A 21,644-nucleotide genomic window follows, 5' to 3' on the forward strand; every position below is an offset into this window, starting at 1 on the left:
ACTCCTGGGGCAAAAGTTAGCTCTTTATGGCTTTCCGGAAGGTTAAGAGGGTGGGGGCCAGCCAGATCTTAAGGGGAAGGGTGTTCCACAGGGAAGGGCCTGCTGTGGGAAAGGCACACTTCCTAGATCCCACTAGATAGCAACGTTAAAGGGAGGAGATCTGAAGCATGTGCCCACTCTAGCTGATTTGATGGAATGGGCAGATACCCTAAGGGAGAAGCGATCCTGCAAATAACCTGGCCCTGTGCCACGTAAGGCTTTAAAGGTGATCACCAGCATCTTGAATTGCACCTGGAACCTTGGAAACTGGTAGTCAGTCCAGGTCGTGCAGCAATAGTGTAACCTGGGCAAACTGAGCACCGAATACTGTGCAAGCTGCTACGTTCTGGACCAATTCTGACTTCTGAATGGTCTTCCGTGTGCATGTAGAGCATAGTCCAACTGGGAAATAACCAAGATATGAGTAACCACGAGCAAGGCTTCCCAGTCCGGGAATGAGTGCAATTGGTGCACAAGGTGGATGTATGCAAAGGCCCCCTAGCCACGGCTGCCACCTACCAATTACATACCAGCTCTGTCTGGGGAAGTGCTATCCCACTGAGAGTCAAAGATAACATATCACCAGACCCAGGGGACCAAAACCCTAAAGCTACTCCATGTTGCTAGGGTTGAGCCACAGCCCGTTTCTTTCAAACCATACCCTCAGGGGGTCACTACTGAAACAGCATCTGCCTGGCTGATAATACCAAACCCCATGCCACCAGATGACCTCACCAGCTGTTTCATGTAGATGTTAAAAAGATGCGTTGAGAGACTCAAAACGTGAGGCACCCCACATTGTAGGGGCCCAGGGCTGGATCTCTCCCCCCACACACACACACACGTAACACCAACAGATATCAGCCATGGAGGAAGGAGAAGAACCACTACAAGACAGTGCATCGTGCTGCCAATCCCCTCAACCAGTCCAGAAGGATACCAAGGATGGTATCAAAAGCCACCAAGAGATTCAGGATTTCACCTGAATCCTGATAAAAGAACTGTTAAAGCTATTAAATGCAATATATTCTAATAGCTTTATTTAATATTTTAAGTAGAATATTTCAATTCTATAATGTCAACTACTCTTAATATCTTCAAGCTACAGGGTGATGAAGCAGGCTGCAATTATTCTCTAATAAAAGAATGGCAACTGTTAGGTTCTCAACCTCTTAATCAAGGCAAGCTACCAAATTAGCTCTGTCTTCAGATATGGAGGCTCTGAACGAGATAATCCTTTCAGACTAAAGTAAGAAGAGCCCATGGCTTCCTTCTCAACTGACTTTATAGAATAGAGGAAGACACTCTACAGCAGTGTTTGTCAACCCCGGCAACTTTAAGATGTGTGGACTTCAACTCCCAGAATTCCCCAGCCAGCATGCTGGCTGGGGAATTCTGGGAATTGAAGTCCACCCATCTTACCATTGCCAAGGTTGAGAAACGGTCACGTTCTACAGTGCACCATGGTTGAGAAATTTCTATGCTCTACAGTGTAGAAGAGAATGATGAATTGTTTGCAAACCCAGTTAATAATCTTACAATAACACTTACATTACAGGAACAAGTAAACCTCTGACTCTGAGGTGCTTTAAGTAACTGTTTTATGTTCTTTTATTTACTTTTGTGTGCTTTTATGCTATTGTAGCTTGATGGTTCTGTTACAGACTGAATAACATTTATAATAATAATAATAATAATAATAATAATAATAATAATAATAGGGGGAACTTATTAGTAATCACTATTGTGATGAGGAAAGCTACATTCATGCAGCCACTGTAGGACTGAGAACTGCCTTTGGATCCCCCTTTTGGACTTTTTGCAGGAAACAGAAACAAATGCAATTATGATATATGGATCTGATGATTAGTAAAATGGATAGATTATAGAAATAAATGGATGTTAAGTTGTAATTTAGAGTAAGAGTTTCATGTACATTTTACTTATATCTGCTGTAAAGGAAGTTGGAAGTCATTCTTTTTTTGTATTTTTGTTTCTTTTTCTTTATTTCTCTGCACTTTTGCTTTTCTTTCTCTTTCTTCTTTCTTTTCTTCTATTCTCTTTCTTGATTATTAGTTCTTGTTAGTTTTTATCGTTATGTTTTTAAAATTTAATAAAGTTATTATTTAAAAAAAAGAGAACTGCCTTTGGATCCAAGCTAGGGATATCTGCCCACCTGTTTATCTAAGGCAAGAATTGGTATGGACATTCCCAATCATGCTGCAAAACAGATATGTTACTCGGTTAATCTGAATGCTAAGTTCTAAAAGTAGAAAACCATAGCAAACATTCTGCAATAGCAAATATTCATCACTCTGTCCCAAATTTAGCCTCAACATTGTTATAATGTCCAAGTGCTTCCAAAACAACTCCTACGTGAGTGTGGTGTAACACAAGGCAAACATTTTTCCCATATTCAACTTTATAAATATATAAACTTTCCTCTAGCATTCTGAAAACTATATTTCAAAGCCCTTTCATAAAATCCTTTATGAAAATATTTGGGAACTTTCCCCTTTGTCACTCGTGTCCCAATGAGACCTGCTCACTGGGAGTACCAGGAGGTGCAGTTTCAAAATAATCTGTGGAAGTCTTCAGGTTCAATTACAAAGACCCAACAGAAGAGAATATGTGTAGTTCAAGGTTGAACTGTGCAGTTCTTGGTGCTCTCTGAGCTTGGTTGTTTGCTTGCAGACGTTTCATTACCCAACTGGATAACATCATTAGAGTCACTGAGAGTCAAGACGATGTTACCTAGTTGGGTAACAAAATGATTGCAAGCAAACAACCAAGCTCAGAGAACACCAAGAACTCCACAATTACAAAGTTGTCTATGTCAAAACTATGCCAAAAGGAAATGAGAGATTATGTATCAGCTACAAGCAAACAAAGTTGTGTGACGCTGCAATTCATTTTTACTTTAACTCACTTAAGACAGCAGTACAGCACAGGGCCACATAGGGTAAGTACATTTCAAATTGATATTAGAAAATCTATGGATTCAGTCATAGAGAACACGAAGTATTCAGCCTACAAAAGTGTATGGAAAGCTAGTCTTAAAACATATTTTCTCTGAAATGGTAAGTTACATGAACAGGAGAAAAACCATAAAAAGGGGTGGGCACATATGAATCATACACTCTTGGAAACATGAAGCCATAAGTCATCTACTTTCATTACCCCAGATTCAGTCTCAGCTAAATTATTTTGCGATAATAATTGAAAGCAAAGGCTTTATGATTAACAACCCTGCCCTTAAACAGCAACATTACTCAGATGCTTTTCAACTTCCCTATCACCTTTCACAAATTCATCATACAATATATTTCTATTCAATTAATAAATTTATATCCCACCACTACTCAATAGAACTCAAACAGGCATACATGGCTCTCCCCATTCTTTTATTCTCATAGCTCTCCAGGGAAGCTGATTGGGGTGCAATTTAGTGACTGTACCAGGACATCCAGCAACTCTGTAGCCAAACAATTTGAAACCAGGTCTCTCCAATCCTATTTTGGCACTCTAGCAATGGTCTCATATTACAGAAGATTTCTGTTTGTTTCATGCATCTTTCCAAAATTCAATAATTTAAAATAAATATTTAATATCCACCATAATACATTCTTAAAATATTGTATCTTCCTTTTCCAACAAATGTACTAGATAATGATAATATTCTTATAGTTAACTATACTTCTGAATGGAAGAGTTTATTTGCTGAGAAATACCACATCAATTATTTCTCAGGGGAATACCTGAGAAACTGGGGAATACCACATAAATTATTATGCTCAGGGTGGAACCTTCCTTACAGTATCCTGAGAATTCCATGATCAAAGGAAGCCACATTAAAAGGACCAGCTAAGTTCAAAGGGAGAGATCAAACTGGCCCCCTGGGAAATACTCCTTTTTCTTTGTTTCCTGTATGTTATAAAGATACAGACAGTGATTGTCCCAATGCGCTTAGATTTACTTGCTATCCTGGGTGCCTATAAATGAGACTCCCTTTGCTAGAACTAGATTGTTTTCTTCTACTGTCAGCTGCTGTTTGCATGGGGCTGCAACCTTGAAGTGCGTGCTGGACCTTTTTTGCTCCCAAGAAACCTTCTTACAGAAGCTGAAGTGTGGCAGTAGAAAACATATGACTACTGAAATGCCATAATAATTTTCCATAATGGCAAAGATTGATTCGGTCTTTACAGCATATTAGACTTAAGTACAGTAGAAAGTTATTTTCTATATTTCCATTTCACCGGATTCTATGAGATCAAATTTCTAATAATTTCTAAAATATAATAAAAATTTACTTACCGTCTTCAGTAGGATTGAATCCACAGATATCACAAATACATCGAACCCACTTATTCATCTCCTCTTCGCTGTCAGCAACTAAATAGAAGACTCTGTCTATTGTGTTTATGTCAAAAATATAGCTGTTTTCAAATTCTTTTTTGTTAAATGTCAATCCAGCATCCACTTGTTGACACAAATTCAAGTCAATGATACGAATTGGTTTCTTGGCATGGTCATTTTTGTAGTATTCCAATACATCTGGATCTCCTGTCAACCGACCGCTGCGGAGCACAAACCATCTTCTTTTCCATGCCTGCAGGATGGAGAAAATATCCAGGTACTTTATATGAGTGTGTTATTGAACCAGCACAGAGTACACTAAATATGTATTTGAAGATATAAAATTATATTCTAAATCAAAATCTTTGGAATTCAACTGAATCTATATAAAAAGAAAGTGCAGTAGTTAAGAAGGCCAAACTAGTTGGCATACAATTTGGAATACAAGTAAGATTGCATATTATTAATCTTCTAGCAGCATACAAAATAGTTGGAATTATCAGTATAAAGCCTAGTCTGTTGACTGTTGCCTAGTCTCCTCCTCCTCCTCCTCCTGTCTTTCAAGGACATTCTCACAGATCATTACAATTATTGAGTGCCATTGAGCTCTGTACTATCTATAGTGATCGCCAATATGATTTTCCAGGGTTTCAGCCATCCCTACCTGAAGAAGCTAAGTCTTTTAAGCATCTACATACAGTAGTGCTTAAAGTTTGTGAACCCTTTTGAATTTTCAATATTTCTGCATAAAGATGATCTAAAACATGGTCTGTTTTCTACACAAGTCCTAAAACTCAATAAAGAAAACTCAATTAAACAAACGAGTCAAAAACATTGATTTATTGAGGAAAATGATCCAAAGCTACATATTTGTGTATGGCAAAAGTATGTGAACCTCTAGGATTATCAGTTCATTTGAAGGGGAAATTAGAGTCAGGTGTTTTAATCAATGGGATGATAATCAGGTTGAGCATGGAAGGTCCTGGCTTATTTAAAGAACAGAATTCTGGGTCTTCACTATCAAAGCCTGATCTTCACAACACAAGTATGTGGAAGTGTGTCATGGCTTGAGCAAAGATTTCTGAGGACCTCTGAAAAACAGTTGTTGATGTTCACCAGGCTGGAAAAGGTTACAAAATTATTTCCAAAGAGCTTAGACTCCACCAGTACATTGTCAGGCAGATCAAGTACAAATGGAGGCAATTCAACATCACTGTTACCCTCCTCAGGAGAAGTCAACCAACCAAGATCACACCAAGAGCAAGGCTTGTAATACTCCAGGAGGTCTCAAAGAACCCCATGGTAATGTCTAAGGAATTAAAGCCTCCCTTACATTGGTGAATGTCAGTGTTCATAAGACTACCATCAGGAGAACACTGAACAACAATAGTGTGCATGGCAGGGTCGCTATTGGAAGAATGTTCTGTGGATGCAGGAGACCAAAATAGAACTTTTTGGCTTGAGTGAAAAGTGTTGTTTGGCAAAAGGCAAACACTGCATTCCAGCATAAGAACCTTATCTCATCTATGAAACATTGTGGTGGCAGTATCATGTTTTGGGCCTGCTTTGCTGCCTCTGGACCAGGATGGCTTGCCGTCATTGATGGATCTATGAATTCTGAATTGTACCAGCAAATTCTACAGGAAATGTCAAGGTGTCTGACTGTGAACTGAAGTTCAAGAGGAAGTAGGTCATGTAGCAAGACAACAATCCAAAACACACAAGTCATATGACCAGAGAATGGTTAAAGCAGAAGAAAGTTAATGTTTTGGAATGACCAGGTCAAAGTCCTGATCTTAATCCTAGAGAAATGTTGTAGAAGAACCTGGAGTGGGCAGTTCATGTGAGGAAGCCCACCAACATCTCTAAGTTGAAGTTGTAAGGAGGAATGGGCTAAAATTCTTCCAAGCCAATCTGCAGGACTGAACAACAATTATCAAAATGTTAGTTGCAGTTATTGCTCCCCAAAGGTGGGGGGAGGCATACCAGTTACTAAAAGCGAAGGTTCACATATTTTTGCCACACACAAAAATGTAGCTTTGGATCATTTTCCTCAATAAAAAATGAACAAACTTTTAAGCACCACTGTACAAACATGTAGTCTTCCACTGAGTTATGGCCCTTCTTTGGTTAAGCTATCCAAGCAGAACTTTTTCTTAACTAAGCTTTTAAGTTTTACCACCAAATATGAAAGGACAAATTTTAACAGTTCAGTTTTCAAGCTACATTAGGGTAGCCTGACTGATGCTCATAAATAATCCTTTAAATCCAGTACATTAACCAATTATTATTCAGAAAAACTATCAGCTTTTGATATTCTATATAACAGAATAATTCCTAATTTTCTTCCATTAGAGTAGAAAAACTATAGCTCTCGAGATATTGTATGGGTGCTAAGACAACAGGAGTTGTAACCATCAATATCTAGTTGATCACAGGAGTTTCCTAACATGGTAAGCATTTGGTAGGAACAAATGAAGAACAGGAAATCAATGTAAATGTGAAAAGAAGGTGTGCTATGATTTGTACAGTAAGGTGGCTGTGACCTACACAGTACAGATTTGGAAGTTTGTACGTTTACTTGAAGTCTTCTCTGTATTTCAGTGCTAACAGAGGTCCTCTGTTGGAGTAAAACATTGCTCTCACTGCAGCCTGCTTGGTAAATTGGTAATATAAACAGAACTTGTTTATAGTCCTACATGTCACAAAACTTTGCCTTTAGACAACTAACACCTGCTCCTATATCTCCCTTTTATCACTCCAGAATACATCTTTTTCGCAGAGTGAAAATGGGAATGTTTATTTCAGTTGCTTAATGAGTCACTCACTGAAACTGGCACAGACTGTCCTCAAAAACAAAAGCAATTTCACAAACTACACACTAATAAGGCAGACACAAAGGTTCTCTGGATTATAGCACAAAAGCACAATTTAACAGCAGAATAAAGCTTGAAGCTAGACAAGAGACCTGACATCAGCACGCGCGCTAATCATAGTACAATGGCCCTACTATGTTTCATCAAACTGCAAAGGGAGTCCACATAAATCACTCTTTGTTATCTGAAAATATCTGGGATTCTTGAAGTACGTTCTATTTTTAACATTTTAATATTGGCTGCCTGATAGAAGCTGTATATTGCCTTACTGAGAAAAACTTCAGAGGATCATGGTGCAGAATGAAGTGAAAAGCACAGCGCTGGTTTTTAGATCCAAAGTACTTGGTTTGTATATGAATAAGAATTTATTATTTTCTTTTTTCCATGTTGAGATTCTTTGATTCCCTTTAACAGGTGGGACACCTGATGTTAAAATCTTCAGGAATACACTTGAAAGGCTTGGTCTTTGTTACAGAAATATCCTTACTATAATGAGCAAGTATCAATTTTCAAGCTTTTTTTTTAATTCTTGTTAAAACAGAATAATAGAACTGCTGAAACCTAACCAGAATTTGAGTTTGTACTGCCCCATCAGCCCTAAATCTGAAGAGCAGGGTGCTAGAAAGGAAAAATTAAGCATAAGAAGGAATGAGCTACAATTGTAAGCATAAAAGATTCTGTGTACGATCTTATGCATGCTTTCTTAGAAATTAGGCTCCCTGAATCAGTTACAATGTGCTGTCAAGAATAATGTGCAGGATTACAGCCACAGAGCCCCAAAGCATTTAGAAGGAAGAGTTCAGCAAGATTTACTTTCAAAGTTACTTTGCACAAGATTACCACCCCAGTGCCTCATTTCTGTGTTTCTTTTAATTAATCACCAGTGGATAAATTTTTTCTACTTTTTCCTTAATTAAATTTAAAAACATTAATATTACAAGGCTTCCTATTTTTTTAAACCTTTGATCTACTGCAATCCAACTTAATGTTTCAACTGATTCAATACTTGCCCTATTCAAGGATTAAATCGACCAATTAATAAACATGTAGAACAAAAGTACGATATCACCTAAATGTTGAGGAAATATTTAATGAATAAATATGAAGGTTTTTATATCATAGCAGCTTCCATGCATGCAGGAGGCTTTTATCAGATTCAGTCTCCAATGGACGAACAGTGGAAGCAGACCACTGTCCTACTCCATAAGCTCTTCATTCAAATAAATAAGCATTTTCACACAAAATTTAGCTCACAAATAAATAATTTAGCACACAATTATCACTAGAGAGAGCTATTTACTGGCTTGCCACACAGATAAACTACTTAAAGCGTTAATTGCTCAAGCATCAGTTGTTCAGTTGTAAGAATATATCTTAACTCCTTTTACAAAGTTTTCATAAACAAGCACAGAAAATATTAGGTGCATCTTCAGTTACTATTACCCTGCCCCCCCCACCAAAAAATGCATTAACACTTTTTAAGAATTGTTTTCCAGGAAGCACCATCTTTTCACACAAAGAAAAATAAGGAAAAAACAGTCTCAGTGGAAGTTTCCACTCCACCAGCTATCATCCTGATTAGCTGTTCGAAATACACACATGGCCAACGTTTCCTGTTTTCAATCTATTGTCACCATTTGCCAGTTCTGCATTGGTCTGTTCTAACTTTAGCTTACTTATACAAACAAAAACACTGAAAACATAATGTAAATGCAAAAGTGCTTTTTGTTTTGCAACTTGCAACTTTTTTTTACTCTAAAAGGGGAAATTATAAAGAAAAATAGAAAAGCATAGATTTGAAACATTTTTTTAAAAAAAGCAGGTAAAGCTTTGAACTGCTTGATAAGATTGTGCCTGAATTGTGCATTTAATAATTACTATTCTAATATTCTAAACTGAAATAATATGCTATTTAGTTCTAGAGCAGCTCTCTGTATATAACACACTTCAGAAGAATGTCAAGGTTACTTGGCTGTAAATTCTGGGAGTTGCAGGTCCCAGGTATCTGTACAGTGTTAGATTTGATCATATAATGAAGAACGATTGCATTGACCATTTCAAGCCAAAGTAATAAAGTAATAAAATGGTACTGACTCCTGGCTGCATTGCCCTGCGGCATTTGCTCATGCAAAATACAAAGCTTTTTGAAGAAGCTGCACACTGCACACATTCACCTTCCACACGAAGAACAATCAAAGGGTCATGCTCTCTTCCACTCTTATAAAACTGTAATGGCATGTGGGAATAGACTGACTGAGCTTTAAAACTGCAATACAAATAGCATTATCCATCTTGTTAATCTAAAAACGAAGATAAATAATTCTAGCTTATAGCCTTGTTGAGATCTAACAGGGTTCCAGGGTTTCTTCTAATGTTTGAATTAATCTTCCAACATTTATACATTTGACATTTGTAATTTCATTAGTTTACTATGCCTGCAGAATACATTTTCAAGAATATGTTTCTAAATAATAATTGATAACTGATAAAATAATAATTGATAACTGATAAATATATAAATATGTGTTGGATAGATAATATGAGACTCTATATAAATGGTGAGTGAAGACTATGAAAGGCTGGCACAAATGATTGGTAACTGGCTGACACACGGTTTAAAATGGAAGATGGTTTTTATGTTTTTTACGCTCTTGTTTGTGTTTGTTGTAAAAAATAAAAAAATTATATAAAAAAAAAGAATATGTTTCTGCTTCTTTCACATTAATTCTCTCACCCAGTTGACAACTTTGGGAATAAATGCTTTTCAATAAATTCCTTTACTTATCATTATTTGTCAAGTTGTTTTAACATCACGTTCTTTCCACCATTAACCCCAGCTCAAAGAACATGATGTTAAAACAAACTGATCTTAAAATTAAATTTGGTGGCATTACTGAAACAGCAATTCCTTTATTGTTTGTTTCCACTGATTTTTTACTAAAAATACCAAAACTGCTCCATATGTCAACAAACTCTAAGTAATGTGTCTGTGTGTGTGTGTGTGTGTGTGTAAAAGCTTATCTATCAGGATAAATTCATCACAATTTGTGGTCAAGGTTTGATTTAAAAAGCAGAAGCCAGTAAGTCTCTTCCCATTTCAAAATTATGAAAAGCTGTCTAAATCTTTTATGGGGTTTTCAAAACAAAGAAAACAAAGAAAACAACAACAGTCTTCCCTTTCTTCTGATTTCTTCATCATGGAACAGGTGACAAAAAGCAGGAATGTAGGATGGCATTTGGGGACGGTTAGGAAAAGAACAGGATTGAAGTCATTAAGTCAATATGATCACAGTTTTGATGGAATTTGACACCTAACTTCATGCACTTTATAAATAATAACAGCAGTAACTAAGCAAGGCATGATGACTAATTACCAAGAAATCCAAATTCACATATATGATTATTCAGTTGCCTGTCCTTTTTTCCTTCATATACTCCTTCAGTAAAATTAATAAAAATAGTTATTTTAAAGCCACAATTGTTCTTATATGTTCATGACCAAATCTTTAGGGAACCTGACCATCTTCTTTCCCAAGTCTTTGAATCAATTCTTTCTTTGCAGATTTTCCTCTTTGCAAAATGACTAGAATTCCCTCTTATCCATGTTTCAATGTCTTTCACAAACAACGATTTTTTAAGAAATTTCAACAAGACTACAAGTTCTACATTTAACACTTATCCAAAATCCTAGAGATTACTTTTGTTTCTGAAAATGTCACTAATGGTCCAAGACTGAAGAATTATGCAAATAATGTTCAAAAAATATTTTAAAGCCTGTTGAACTATTTTCTAAAAAAAGACTGTACTGTATAAAATAACCAGCACTGCCTCTCTTTATACCGCATCAGATGAAAGACTGGAATTATTCATATAAATAGTTTGAAACTGCTAATAAAAAGTACCTCTTCTTTGATTTCAGCATATCCCCAAATTCCCGATCTGTTCAGCTGTTGCGTCTACCCCAAAAGAAGCACAGTGTTAGTCTTCCTGTCAGCTTTCCAATTTACTATACACCACCCTATTATAATAACCTTTGACCAGCAGGAAGCAGACACAATGGACTGAAAATAACAACAATTGTATGAATTCAGAATGTTTTAATGTATAGGAAAGAGGTACCTATTTAATTGGTGAACAAACTATTTGAAACTTAAACTTATATACTAAAACTATAAGCAGAGACATAACTGAAACACATGCAACTATGTCAGTGTATATTTTTGCCTTCACAAGAAAATGCCAATATATTTTTTAAAATGTGGATAAATACATGAATAAATATTTTAGATGAATCTTGCATGGAGAGAATTGCTTTTTTAAAAACACCCCAATTCTTCATACTGTGAAACTTGCAAATTCTTGCAGAAACCTTTTCATTCCTTGTAGGTACTAACAATTTTTTTCTGAAATGTAACAGGTTGGAATGGATGTAGCTCATATCGAATGTTGAAAGCAAGAAAGAAAACCAGGGAATCATGTGAACATGATCCAGCAATGCAACAGAGTTTTTAAAACAAAGTTCAACATCCTAGTTGTGGTTGGTAACAATTCAGTCCTCTTTTGCTTTTGTCAGGAAGTATTTAAATTATTGTATCCAGTTTCACATGCTGCTTTTAATAACATTATTGGCAGAGTGTCTGCAAACAAAGGTAAGCAAGATGATCAGAGACCTGGAAAAAGAAGTCTTAGAAGAAACAGTTCAAAGAGCTGGTCCATTTATTCCAAAAAAGAGAACATGATAGCGGTCTTCAATCACTTAAACGTTGGATGGAAACTGCAGGGAGTCATATCCTAGCTAAATTCTAGAGGTCAGAATTACTTAACAATGGAACTGTCTGCCTTAAACTGTAGAGTGATGCACTTTTATTTGCTGGAAATAAAAGCAGAGCTGATCAACATTTGTTAAGGATACTATAGCTACGTTCTACATTTCAAAACATGTTTGAGAAATGATTTCCTTAGACGTATCCAACCGTGTGATTAAGGAGGTTCCTAAGAGATGGCTTATTAAGTTATGCAATGTTATGTAAAACATTAACAATAGGTAATTTCTCCCACCCACCCCTGCCAGTTTCAGTTTCATTTAATTAATACATATAAAATAGCAGTTTTAAGAGACTACCAAATTCTCTCAGCTGAAATACATTTGGGCAATTCTGAGCATTCTTTTCATTTACATCATCCTGAAAATGGAGCCTACTCTAACAGTCCTAAGGAATAACAGCAAAAAGATACAACTGCATGCCCTTAGAGACAACAAAACCTACAATCTAGACATTGTTGAGCAACAAATGCTATCTACTATTTTTAACTGATAAATCATAAATAAGAAACAAGATTAACGATTAATTTAGCGCTCACAAAAACAATGATAAATGAACAGGATATGCCAAAGGCTGGGAAAGAAGACAAAAATGATGCTGCTGAAGGGAAAAAAGAAGTAACAAGAATTAGCAAATGACACAAATCCCAAAGAAATTCAATCCACTGTGTGAACACACATTGTATCAAAGTTCCACCAAACCTAGGTTTCTGTTTCATAGTCCTTCAACTCTCTAGGGTTTCTTGATGTAATTAAATTACCAAATGGGAAGTATAGTACCATATCCATGCTACAAGTATAACATAAAGGCATCTGTATGTGTTAACATGAGTAAACACAAGAACACCAATTGCCCCATAGCACTAATCTATTCAAGAAGTGGATTCATAAACCACACTACTCCATGTTTATTTAACCTGGTATTCAAAGATGCCATTAACCCAGACAGTAGTGGTTCACAGAATAAACTATGGTTTAATTGTGTTAATGTGAACACAATTAGAGGCTAATGTAGGACAGGGCAGCAGAAAATAAAAACTGAAATGTTCTAGTACTAAAATTTAGTTAATTGCAGTAAATCAATAAAGTACAGTGTTATATGGTTTAAAAATAGCAGCAGAAAGTCTGCCTCCCCCCCCCCCCCAAAGCTGACTGCTGTAATAAAAAGATAACGGTAAAACCCTATATATCTTAGTATATCAAAAGACTATGGAATGAGTTCTGGTAATGAAAATATGTTCTAATTTTAACCTGTACTTAGATGCATCCTGGTCCTTAATTCTAAGTGAACAGTTGCTTCCCAGAATAACAATTCTGCACCTGGTTTTGATTAGTGGATATCGAACCACTAGGAAGAATGAATAGAAACAGCAAATCCATAAAGCCTGAAGTCCACCCACAATTACTTTTCTCTTGGAGGTGCAACTCAGGAGCTGCACCATTATGATTACACCATTATCAGGCATGCAAGTGGGCTAAATGGTACTCAAACAAGCCTGCAAGAAGAAATGGATGGCCAATGTTATCTGTCAACATTCGAATCAGGGGTTCTTGTTTGTTTGTTTTGACAAAGGGGGAAAGAGGAAGAAGCTCTTTTTGAGCAATATAATCAAAATATTTGTAGTTGTTCTAAAGCAATTTCCCATCCTTTTTCTTCTTTTTTAAAGTACTACTATTATTAATGTTGAGGTTACATAAACAGTTTTTGTTAATTACACTTATATAATAAAGACAGACTGAAATGCCCCAACTCAGTATAGCTTCTCTTAAGTTAGGAAACTGTGAAAGTTCATTTCTATTGTAAATCTCAATTTTGAACAAGCTAAAATTGGCTTGGTAAATATCCTTCACTTCAACAGAAATACCATATACTGTACAAAGAGAAATTCTAAAACCCAGAACACCTTCCTTCCAAAATCTATCTACTGGGTGAAGAATTGCCATTTTATAGATTGAAAAAATCATTAACTCTTATTTTAGCAGCAGGTCATCTCCATGGTTGCACTTGTATGAGGGCCTTGCATTGGTTGGGCAATTAAAGCATCAATTTTTACCTAAAAAGACTTAAATTGATTGGCACATTTTCAGCACTGCCTCATTCAACCAGCACTTATCCACCTGGTGCATTCACCACAGGAAAAGTTCTTGGTTATCCCATATTTTTGAGAAGGAAAGGATGGCACGAAACCAGAAAGTGGTGGTTTTTTTCTGTTTTGATACTGGCATTGTGGGATATTAGCCTCTCTCCCCACTGTGCTGGCCTTTTGGGAAGAAGTGAAAATAAGCTATTATGGGGAGCCTTTGAAAGTGGTCATCTGGTATGTAAAATTGTGAGATTTTTCCTGTGTGTGTAATTTCATTAGGGGATTGTTTGTGGTTAATTATTATAAATTTATATACACCACCTAGATTCACTTGTATAGTGAGATGGGTGGCATATATAAATTTGAAAGATAAATAAATAAATAAATTTAAATTTAAATTCTTGTATTAGAATGTTATTGTAGATGTCTAATTTTGCTTGGATTAGTATGGATATTTTTAGTGTTATATTGTTTACCATGCACATTTTATTGTGTTTTGTTGTATCATGACTAGCAGATTTGCAGCATATAATTCAATAAATAAGTATTACAGAATATGCTCCCCTCAGAGAGGCACTTATCCTCTTCACTTCTCATATTTAGGAAGGCACTGAAAATCTTTGTTTTTAAGCATACATTTGGTATTTAGCTGATTAATAATAGGTAACCTTGGAATTATATTTTAAGTACTGTTATTTAGAGATGGCTATGCAGAATACTATGTTTTATGTCAATGTTTTATTGTATGCCATCCAGAGTATTTTGTAACATGTTCACAAATAAATAGAATAAAACTAAGTACATGTTTCTCAAATGAGATAGAAATTCAATCCTGCTACTCCAAGCACAACTATAGTTTAGAGTTGTCCTCATCACTGAGTAGAATGCTGCTGTATTCTGAAAATAACTCTCCTCCACCTGCACAGAAACATACATTGTAGTGGAACATGAATATGATGCATTTGAGAAGATTACTAGCAAAGGTTGTGCAAAACACTTTTCATTAAACTATATGAAATGGTTGTGGTATGTGATGAAGTCTCTTTTCTTTCCCTTTCCTATATTTCCATACCTCCTGAGCCTGCACTGACCAAGGATGACTGGCCCAACCAGCAGATAACTGAGCGCAAAGGGTACCACTTGGCACTCTTTTTCTAATGCATGGCTGGCTTTTCCTTTCTTAAAACAACAACCAATACCTTCTTCACTCTTGTATCCCTCTGAAAACTCTTCTTTCCTTTTCAATTCCTGGGAGAGTACTATTTTTATTAAACAAAGGTTATTGTTGAATGAGGCTATGGGAACCTACTACTGAAAAGAGCTGATGGAAATGGATTGTGAATTGGACATGTGATATGACCTTGTACAAAAGAGTTTCCTATGCGCTTAACACAGTACTCTGAAACAGACTATTCCAATCTTTACCAAACATGGAGACAGCAGCTTCAAATGTAGAAGCATCACTCTTCTTCATAATCCTACATAATATTCTCACCTTTTATTTATAAAGCGTATTAGAGTTGTGCTTTCTTCTTCTATTATTATTAGTGTACTGCTACTTGAGAATTGGCAATTTAGCTGTTTCCTATTTGTTCTAGCTTGCTTTTTAGCTTTATGTTAGAAACAACTCCCACTGTGATTTTTATTTGACCTTTAATATTGTTTAGCTTCTTGAAGATAAATGCCTTGGATCAATGCAAATTATGACCATGATTTCCCAACTGGGATTCTTATGATAAATTGGCATGTGCAAATGTAACATAGTAATAAAGTTTTTAATCCTTGCATACAGTTAGTCCTTGACTTATGACAACTGGGACTGAAACTTCAGTCACTAAGTGATGCAGTCATTAAGTAAAGTGCACCCAATTTTATGAACTTTTTTGCCACAGTCTTTAAGCGAATCCAGCTCCCCCCCTTTGACTTTGCTTGTTGGAAGCCCCCTGGGAAGGTCGCAAATGGTGATCATGTGACCCTGGGACACTGCAACCATTGTAAATACATGCCAGTTGCCATTTTGATCACATGACTGCGGGGATGCTGCAACGGTCATAAGTGTGAGGACCGGTCATAAGTAACTTTTTTCAGTGCCATCATAACTTCAAACGGTCGTTAAACGAATAGTTGTAAGTCAAGGACTACCTGTACTAGCAGTAATTGGTACATCCATGCATTTTAGGATTAACCCACCAATTAGTGGCTCACAATACCAGTTCATGATTTTATGGATCTTGATTATTATCTTTATCACTATCTATAACTATATAGAATCCGGTTAATGAAGCATTACATTTGGCAGAAGAAAACACATCTATGCAACCTTTAACTTACCTCCAAAGTGTGTTTTATAAGATGCACAAGGAGCTGTATTCAAAAGCCTATTGTCAGGTTGTTTACATAAATTATTTTTAAACTGGTTTTGTATTTCATCCAGTTTTAGTCTTTCACTAATATTCCCAAATCTTACATTCCAGTATAAAAGACTGTTTACCACTGTATAAAATGGAGTTTATGCATATTGGATGGAAAAAGAGCACTTAGTACTTTAGAATTAGCATAAAGAGATGAGAAATCCTCAAACAGCTTTAAAGTGAAAATTCGGTTAAGCTAAGTTTTAGGTTATGTGACAAACAGCTCCTAGCAAGAAAGACAAGAGACATTTGAGAATAAGCTGCTCAAGCCAAGCTTTCTTAATTCTACAATATCATAATATATTTCCCAGACAGAGTTATTCTCAAGAAGCAAAAACCTGATTGTTTCATTATGTGCACTGCAGTATGGAGGTCTTAAATACAGGTATATCAACCTTCCTCATCTGGAGGGCACAAGTGTTGGGGAAGCTTGGTATGATACATACGCGGCAATTTATACAATTTTTAAATGTACAGCCTTCCTCTTTTTCCACTTGTTGCTGCCATGCCCTGTGTTATGTACATATAGTAACATACCTTTAACAGAGCCCTAAACAGCTTGAGGCCAACATTCTAAATGACAGCCTACTCCCTTGAGAGTTTGCCCAAAATCTGCATTTATCTTCCAATATGCTGTTACATGTATTACTTCCTACAAGTGTGAGCCTGCTGGGTATTTGGGAGAAGTGCCTCTACTATGGGAAGGTTCAGCTAATCTCTCTAACCTCTATCCACCTTTTCAATTGGCTGATGAAGATTATGTTGTTCTACCAGGCTTTTTAAGAGTTAATGTCACAATCTAATTTTAAATAGTCTTTTTCTTTTTAGTTTTTTAAGTTTTTCAAACTGAACAAGGCAACAGTCAAGCAAGGCAGAAGTGGAAGAATACCAACAGGACTTGCAACAAAATATTACAGAATGTAAAGGATTCTACTCCATTCCCCGTTCTCTCCAAATCCTCACCAACAGTAATTATTCAGGTACTGATTACACGTGGTCTTCACTGAGACTATCCAGGAATCCCACCTTGGATTTTTTTGCAAATCTTGTGATTCCTGAATCTAGAGATAGGGACAATGCAATTTTAGTTGCATGTGGACCAACATATGAGAAATTAATTCACTATGAGTAAATGAATATTTAGGCATACATATATTATACTTTCTTCAATGTGGTATTCTCCAGATGCATTCCTAGCACACCTCCCACAATTACCTCTTATTATGGTCATGATGGCATGGCAAATAGAAATACTCACAACATATCTAGAGAACATACATAAAATTATAAGGACAGGGGTTGGTTGGTTGGTTGTGACAGAGCATAGATTTATACACTATAGTTATATAGCATATATTTAAATCCCAAGCAAGAAGCATACATATGTTTCCTTTTAACGTTTGTATTCATTCCAAGTATTTATCATTACAGTATTGCATATCCCTTTTGTTTAAATCACTAATATATTCCACTCACACCACTGAGCAGGGGGTCTTAATTCTGCAGCTTGTGAATACTGACATGAAAATCCTAACTTCTTCATACTTCATCAGTTATCTGCTTTTTTTTTTTTCTGAAATGGAAGGGAAGAGAAGGGAAGGGAAGGGAAGGGAAGGGAAGGGAAGGGAAGGGAAGGGAAGGGAAGGGAAGGGAAGGAAAGGAAAGGAAAGGAAAGGAAAGGAAAGGAAAGGAAAGGAAAGGAAAGGAAAGGAAAGGAAAGGAAAGGAAAGGAAAGGAAAGGAAAGGAAAGGAAAGGAAAGGAAAGGAAAGGAAAGGAAAGGAAAGGAAAGGAAAGGAAGAACAGATGCTGTTCCCAGACTCAGGGATCTTGTCTTTCTCAGTTAATTATCAAGACACTGCATCTTCTCACACTGAGAGGACATGTTCGGGTTTGGCTGGCCTATGAGGGATCAGAGATATTCCAGATAACAGCATGCACACATTTTTAAATTTTAATGCTGGATTCCAGGCTGCATTCCTGAGTTCCTTTTAGCCACAGAAAAATTGCTTAGAGGTTAAAATAGATTCTTTTCAGTCCACCCTGATGAGACAAGTCTTCACATGTCGCCAACTAAGCTACTTTTCAATAGCACAATTATTGCTTGTATGAATTTACCAGTTGTAGCATATGCATTTTTGTTCTGATAAAGCCTACCTTGATCTGCTAAAGTCAAGTGTGCAACTGATGCTTTTTGCCTTAAAGCGCAAAAAAACAAATCATCTCTGAGCAGGTTTGCTTCCTTCAATATTCATACCATGAAAGCATGCACTGGCAGAGGTTAAAATATTAACAACTGACTTGTTGTCTGCAATTTTTGCTTCATTCTTTTGCTAAAATTCTGCCTCATGTTGTTTATAGCTTGGTTGCTTTTGGTTGTCTCTTCCCTGTTGCCCGAATGCAACTGAGCAACTGAATTTTTTTTATGACTGTATACCGATGACTACATATTGCTGAAGCAACAGGCCTATGCCTAAAGATGAATGGTTGAGAGATGTTCACTTATCCATCCCTATTATTTTAAAAATAGGAAGGAGGAAGGCATTGGCAACTATATATTCCTGACACTCTCAAAAAGGATGGCTACAGTACACCGGCTACAATGGTTACCCAAAGAATATATAAATACAGCATGGTCAGTGGGAAAGGACTTGATAAGAGCAATAGGGAATGGGAGAAGAGGAGTGAAGCCAAGAAAGGGTAAGAGCAGCCAAAAAACAAAACAAAAAACATCAACTTTGGCTTCTTCAGACAACTATTTTGAGTTTTTTGTTTCAAAACTGAAATCTCTATTTTGTAGTTCAGTGGAATTCCAGTCTATCTTGAGGTAAGTGACGACCCATTGAAAGTGTCCTAAAGTAAATTCCTGCTAGACCTACCCACATTCCAGAATGTTTACACAGAACTGATGCCCACCAACCATACCTTCAATCAGTCAGTGACACAGAGAGTGGGAAGGAGAGTACTGTACGTAGAACAATGCCAACCCTCAGCATTTAATTTTTAAAACAGTATAGCTGACTGTTGATCTGGCTAGCATTAAAAAAAAAAATAGGACTACCTGAATGTTAAGTATTTACTCATTTGTGCATTTATTTCTTTTAAAGGGAAGGAAGGGTTGCTTGCATATGCATTAGTTACAGTTACTAGACAGTGAGGGAGGGAATGAAAAAAATCTAACACATCCTGAAAAGAAAAGCACTGGCACTGGACAAGGTGCACTATATCTATATCTTGGGCTAGTTTCTCCACTATTGGTTCCTCCACTAAAATAAATAAATCATTATACACAAGTATCTTTAAAACACTGCCTAAATTTCTGGTATGTACAGCCAACAAATATGGATTACTGTGTAATCTCTGGCTGAGAACACCTTCTTGAGCTAAGCTCAAGAAGGTTCATAACACATTTACATATGGACTACATTAATTCAATCTGTTGGCATGGTGCATTTTCTATGGATACAATGTTCATTAGAAATTCTAAGCACAAAGGAAAAAAATACAAGCCAGCTTTTGGTGTTGGTTAACTAGGACTTACAAAATGACAAAAAGCATCGTAACACTGGAAATATTAAAGGAGATTTTTGAAGGATGGAGCCATAAATTAGTAGCTACAATATCAACAGTGCCAGTAATGATGTCTGATTCTAAGGATAGATTATGCCCAAAATATAGATTGCGTCAATGAGGGAATGACGGAAGTGGAGTAAATTTTGTCCAACAAGAAGAGAAAGTGGAACCACAAATGACAGGCCAAGAGAATGATTTGGAAAAGGACACTTTATTGGATATATAAAAGAAACTGGCTGAAGTTTTAAAAATTAAAGGGGAAATATAAATGACAAATCAAGAGAATGACCTGGAAAATGTGTTCTTATTGGATCTACAAAAGAGGCTTGTTAAACCCTTGAAGAAGTCTGTGCAATGGCATAAAGAAGAATTGAAATCAAATCCTACAACAATATTTGAATGAACTAAAAATGAAGGAATATAAAGTTGGTTTATTTTTTCAAGGTTAAAATAAAAAATTTTTTTGCAAAGTTCTGGCAACCCTTTACAGACTTTTTGCTGACATCAGGATTGAAAAGTTGATGTTTATGGACTGCTTATAGATAAGAAATGGATATGGGATAAACAGATATCTTTTTATAACCTTATAGGGGATGAAGAGTTACTAAATTTTCTATTCTTGTAATGAAGGTTGGAAGTCACTTCTTTATATTTTTTCCTTTTTCTTTATCATATTCTTCTTTTGTCTTTTTTTATTTTTTCTTGCACTTTTTCTTCTTTCTTACTATTCTTTTTCTTTTTTTAAGTTTAGTTTGTATTAGTTTTTACTAATACAAATTTTATTAAATTTTTACTATTCTTGGGACTCAGACCTTAATCTTAATAATACATCAAAATCTCATTTTTCAAATAAAAAACAAATGATTCTCCACATAAAAGCAAACTCACTGCAATTGAACAGCCATGTGCTGACAGCTGCCTTACTGCAAAGTACATGAAGCAAACCTGGAGTGCTCAAATCAAGGTTTCAACCACATAATGAGATGTAGTAATTTGTGTATGTGTTTCATGGTAGAGTCTGAATGGTAACCCATTACGTTAGTCCCCTGACACAGTTCTAATCAGCTTATCCTCTAAACACATTGAAACATAGCTCTGCTAAAACTGGAGCAAAGAGAATGGAGACAATTGTTCTTCCTAAGTCAGTAGACTTTGGGAATTCCATCAATTTTAGCGCAAAAATGAGTTACATTTTAATGTGAAGCTGGTAAAGAATATATTAAATTTACAGCTTACCATAATGATCACCTGAGCAAAGAACTACCAGTCATTCCATCTTATAAACCATATATATATATATATATTCTCATTATTTATTACAAATTGAATTGCTGCAATGGTAGAAAATTAAGAGAATTTATAACATTCCACTAAAGAATATTTATGCATAGCATATTTCTGCTCAACATAAGATACAATTTTACAGCATTTCTTTCAAGTTCCTATGTGCCTTAGTCATAACTTACTTTGCATTCCAATCCATCT

At 36.0% G+C, this 21,644-nt stretch overlaps 1 protein-coding gene across 4 annotated transcripts in view; it reads right to left on the minus strand.

Annotated features, from left to right (window-relative positions):
* GAB1 (GRB2 associated binding protein 1) overlaps positions 1-21,644 on the minus strand; it is a 97,033-nt gene that overhangs the window by 21,440 nt on the left and 53,949 nt on the right. For all 4 annotated transcript variants that reach the window (XM_007428843.3, XM_007428841.3, XM_007428844.3 and 1 more), the window contains exon 2: positions 4,354-4,648. In XM_007428843.3, the coding sequence (XP_007428905.1) occupies positions 4,354-4,648 (295 nt within the window). The remainder of the gene's footprint in view (positions 1-4,353; positions 4,649-21,644) is intronic.

The sequence above is a fragment of the Python bivittatus genome, unplaced genomic scaffold (genome assembly GCF_059951505.1).
Source record: "Python bivittatus isolate LINGU-HERP-01145 unplaced genomic scaffold, Pbiv_v1 ctg000070_np1212, whole genome shotgun sequence".
Taxonomy (NCBI): domain Eukaryota; kingdom Metazoa; phylum Chordata; class Lepidosauria; order Squamata; family Pythonidae; genus Python; species Python bivittatus.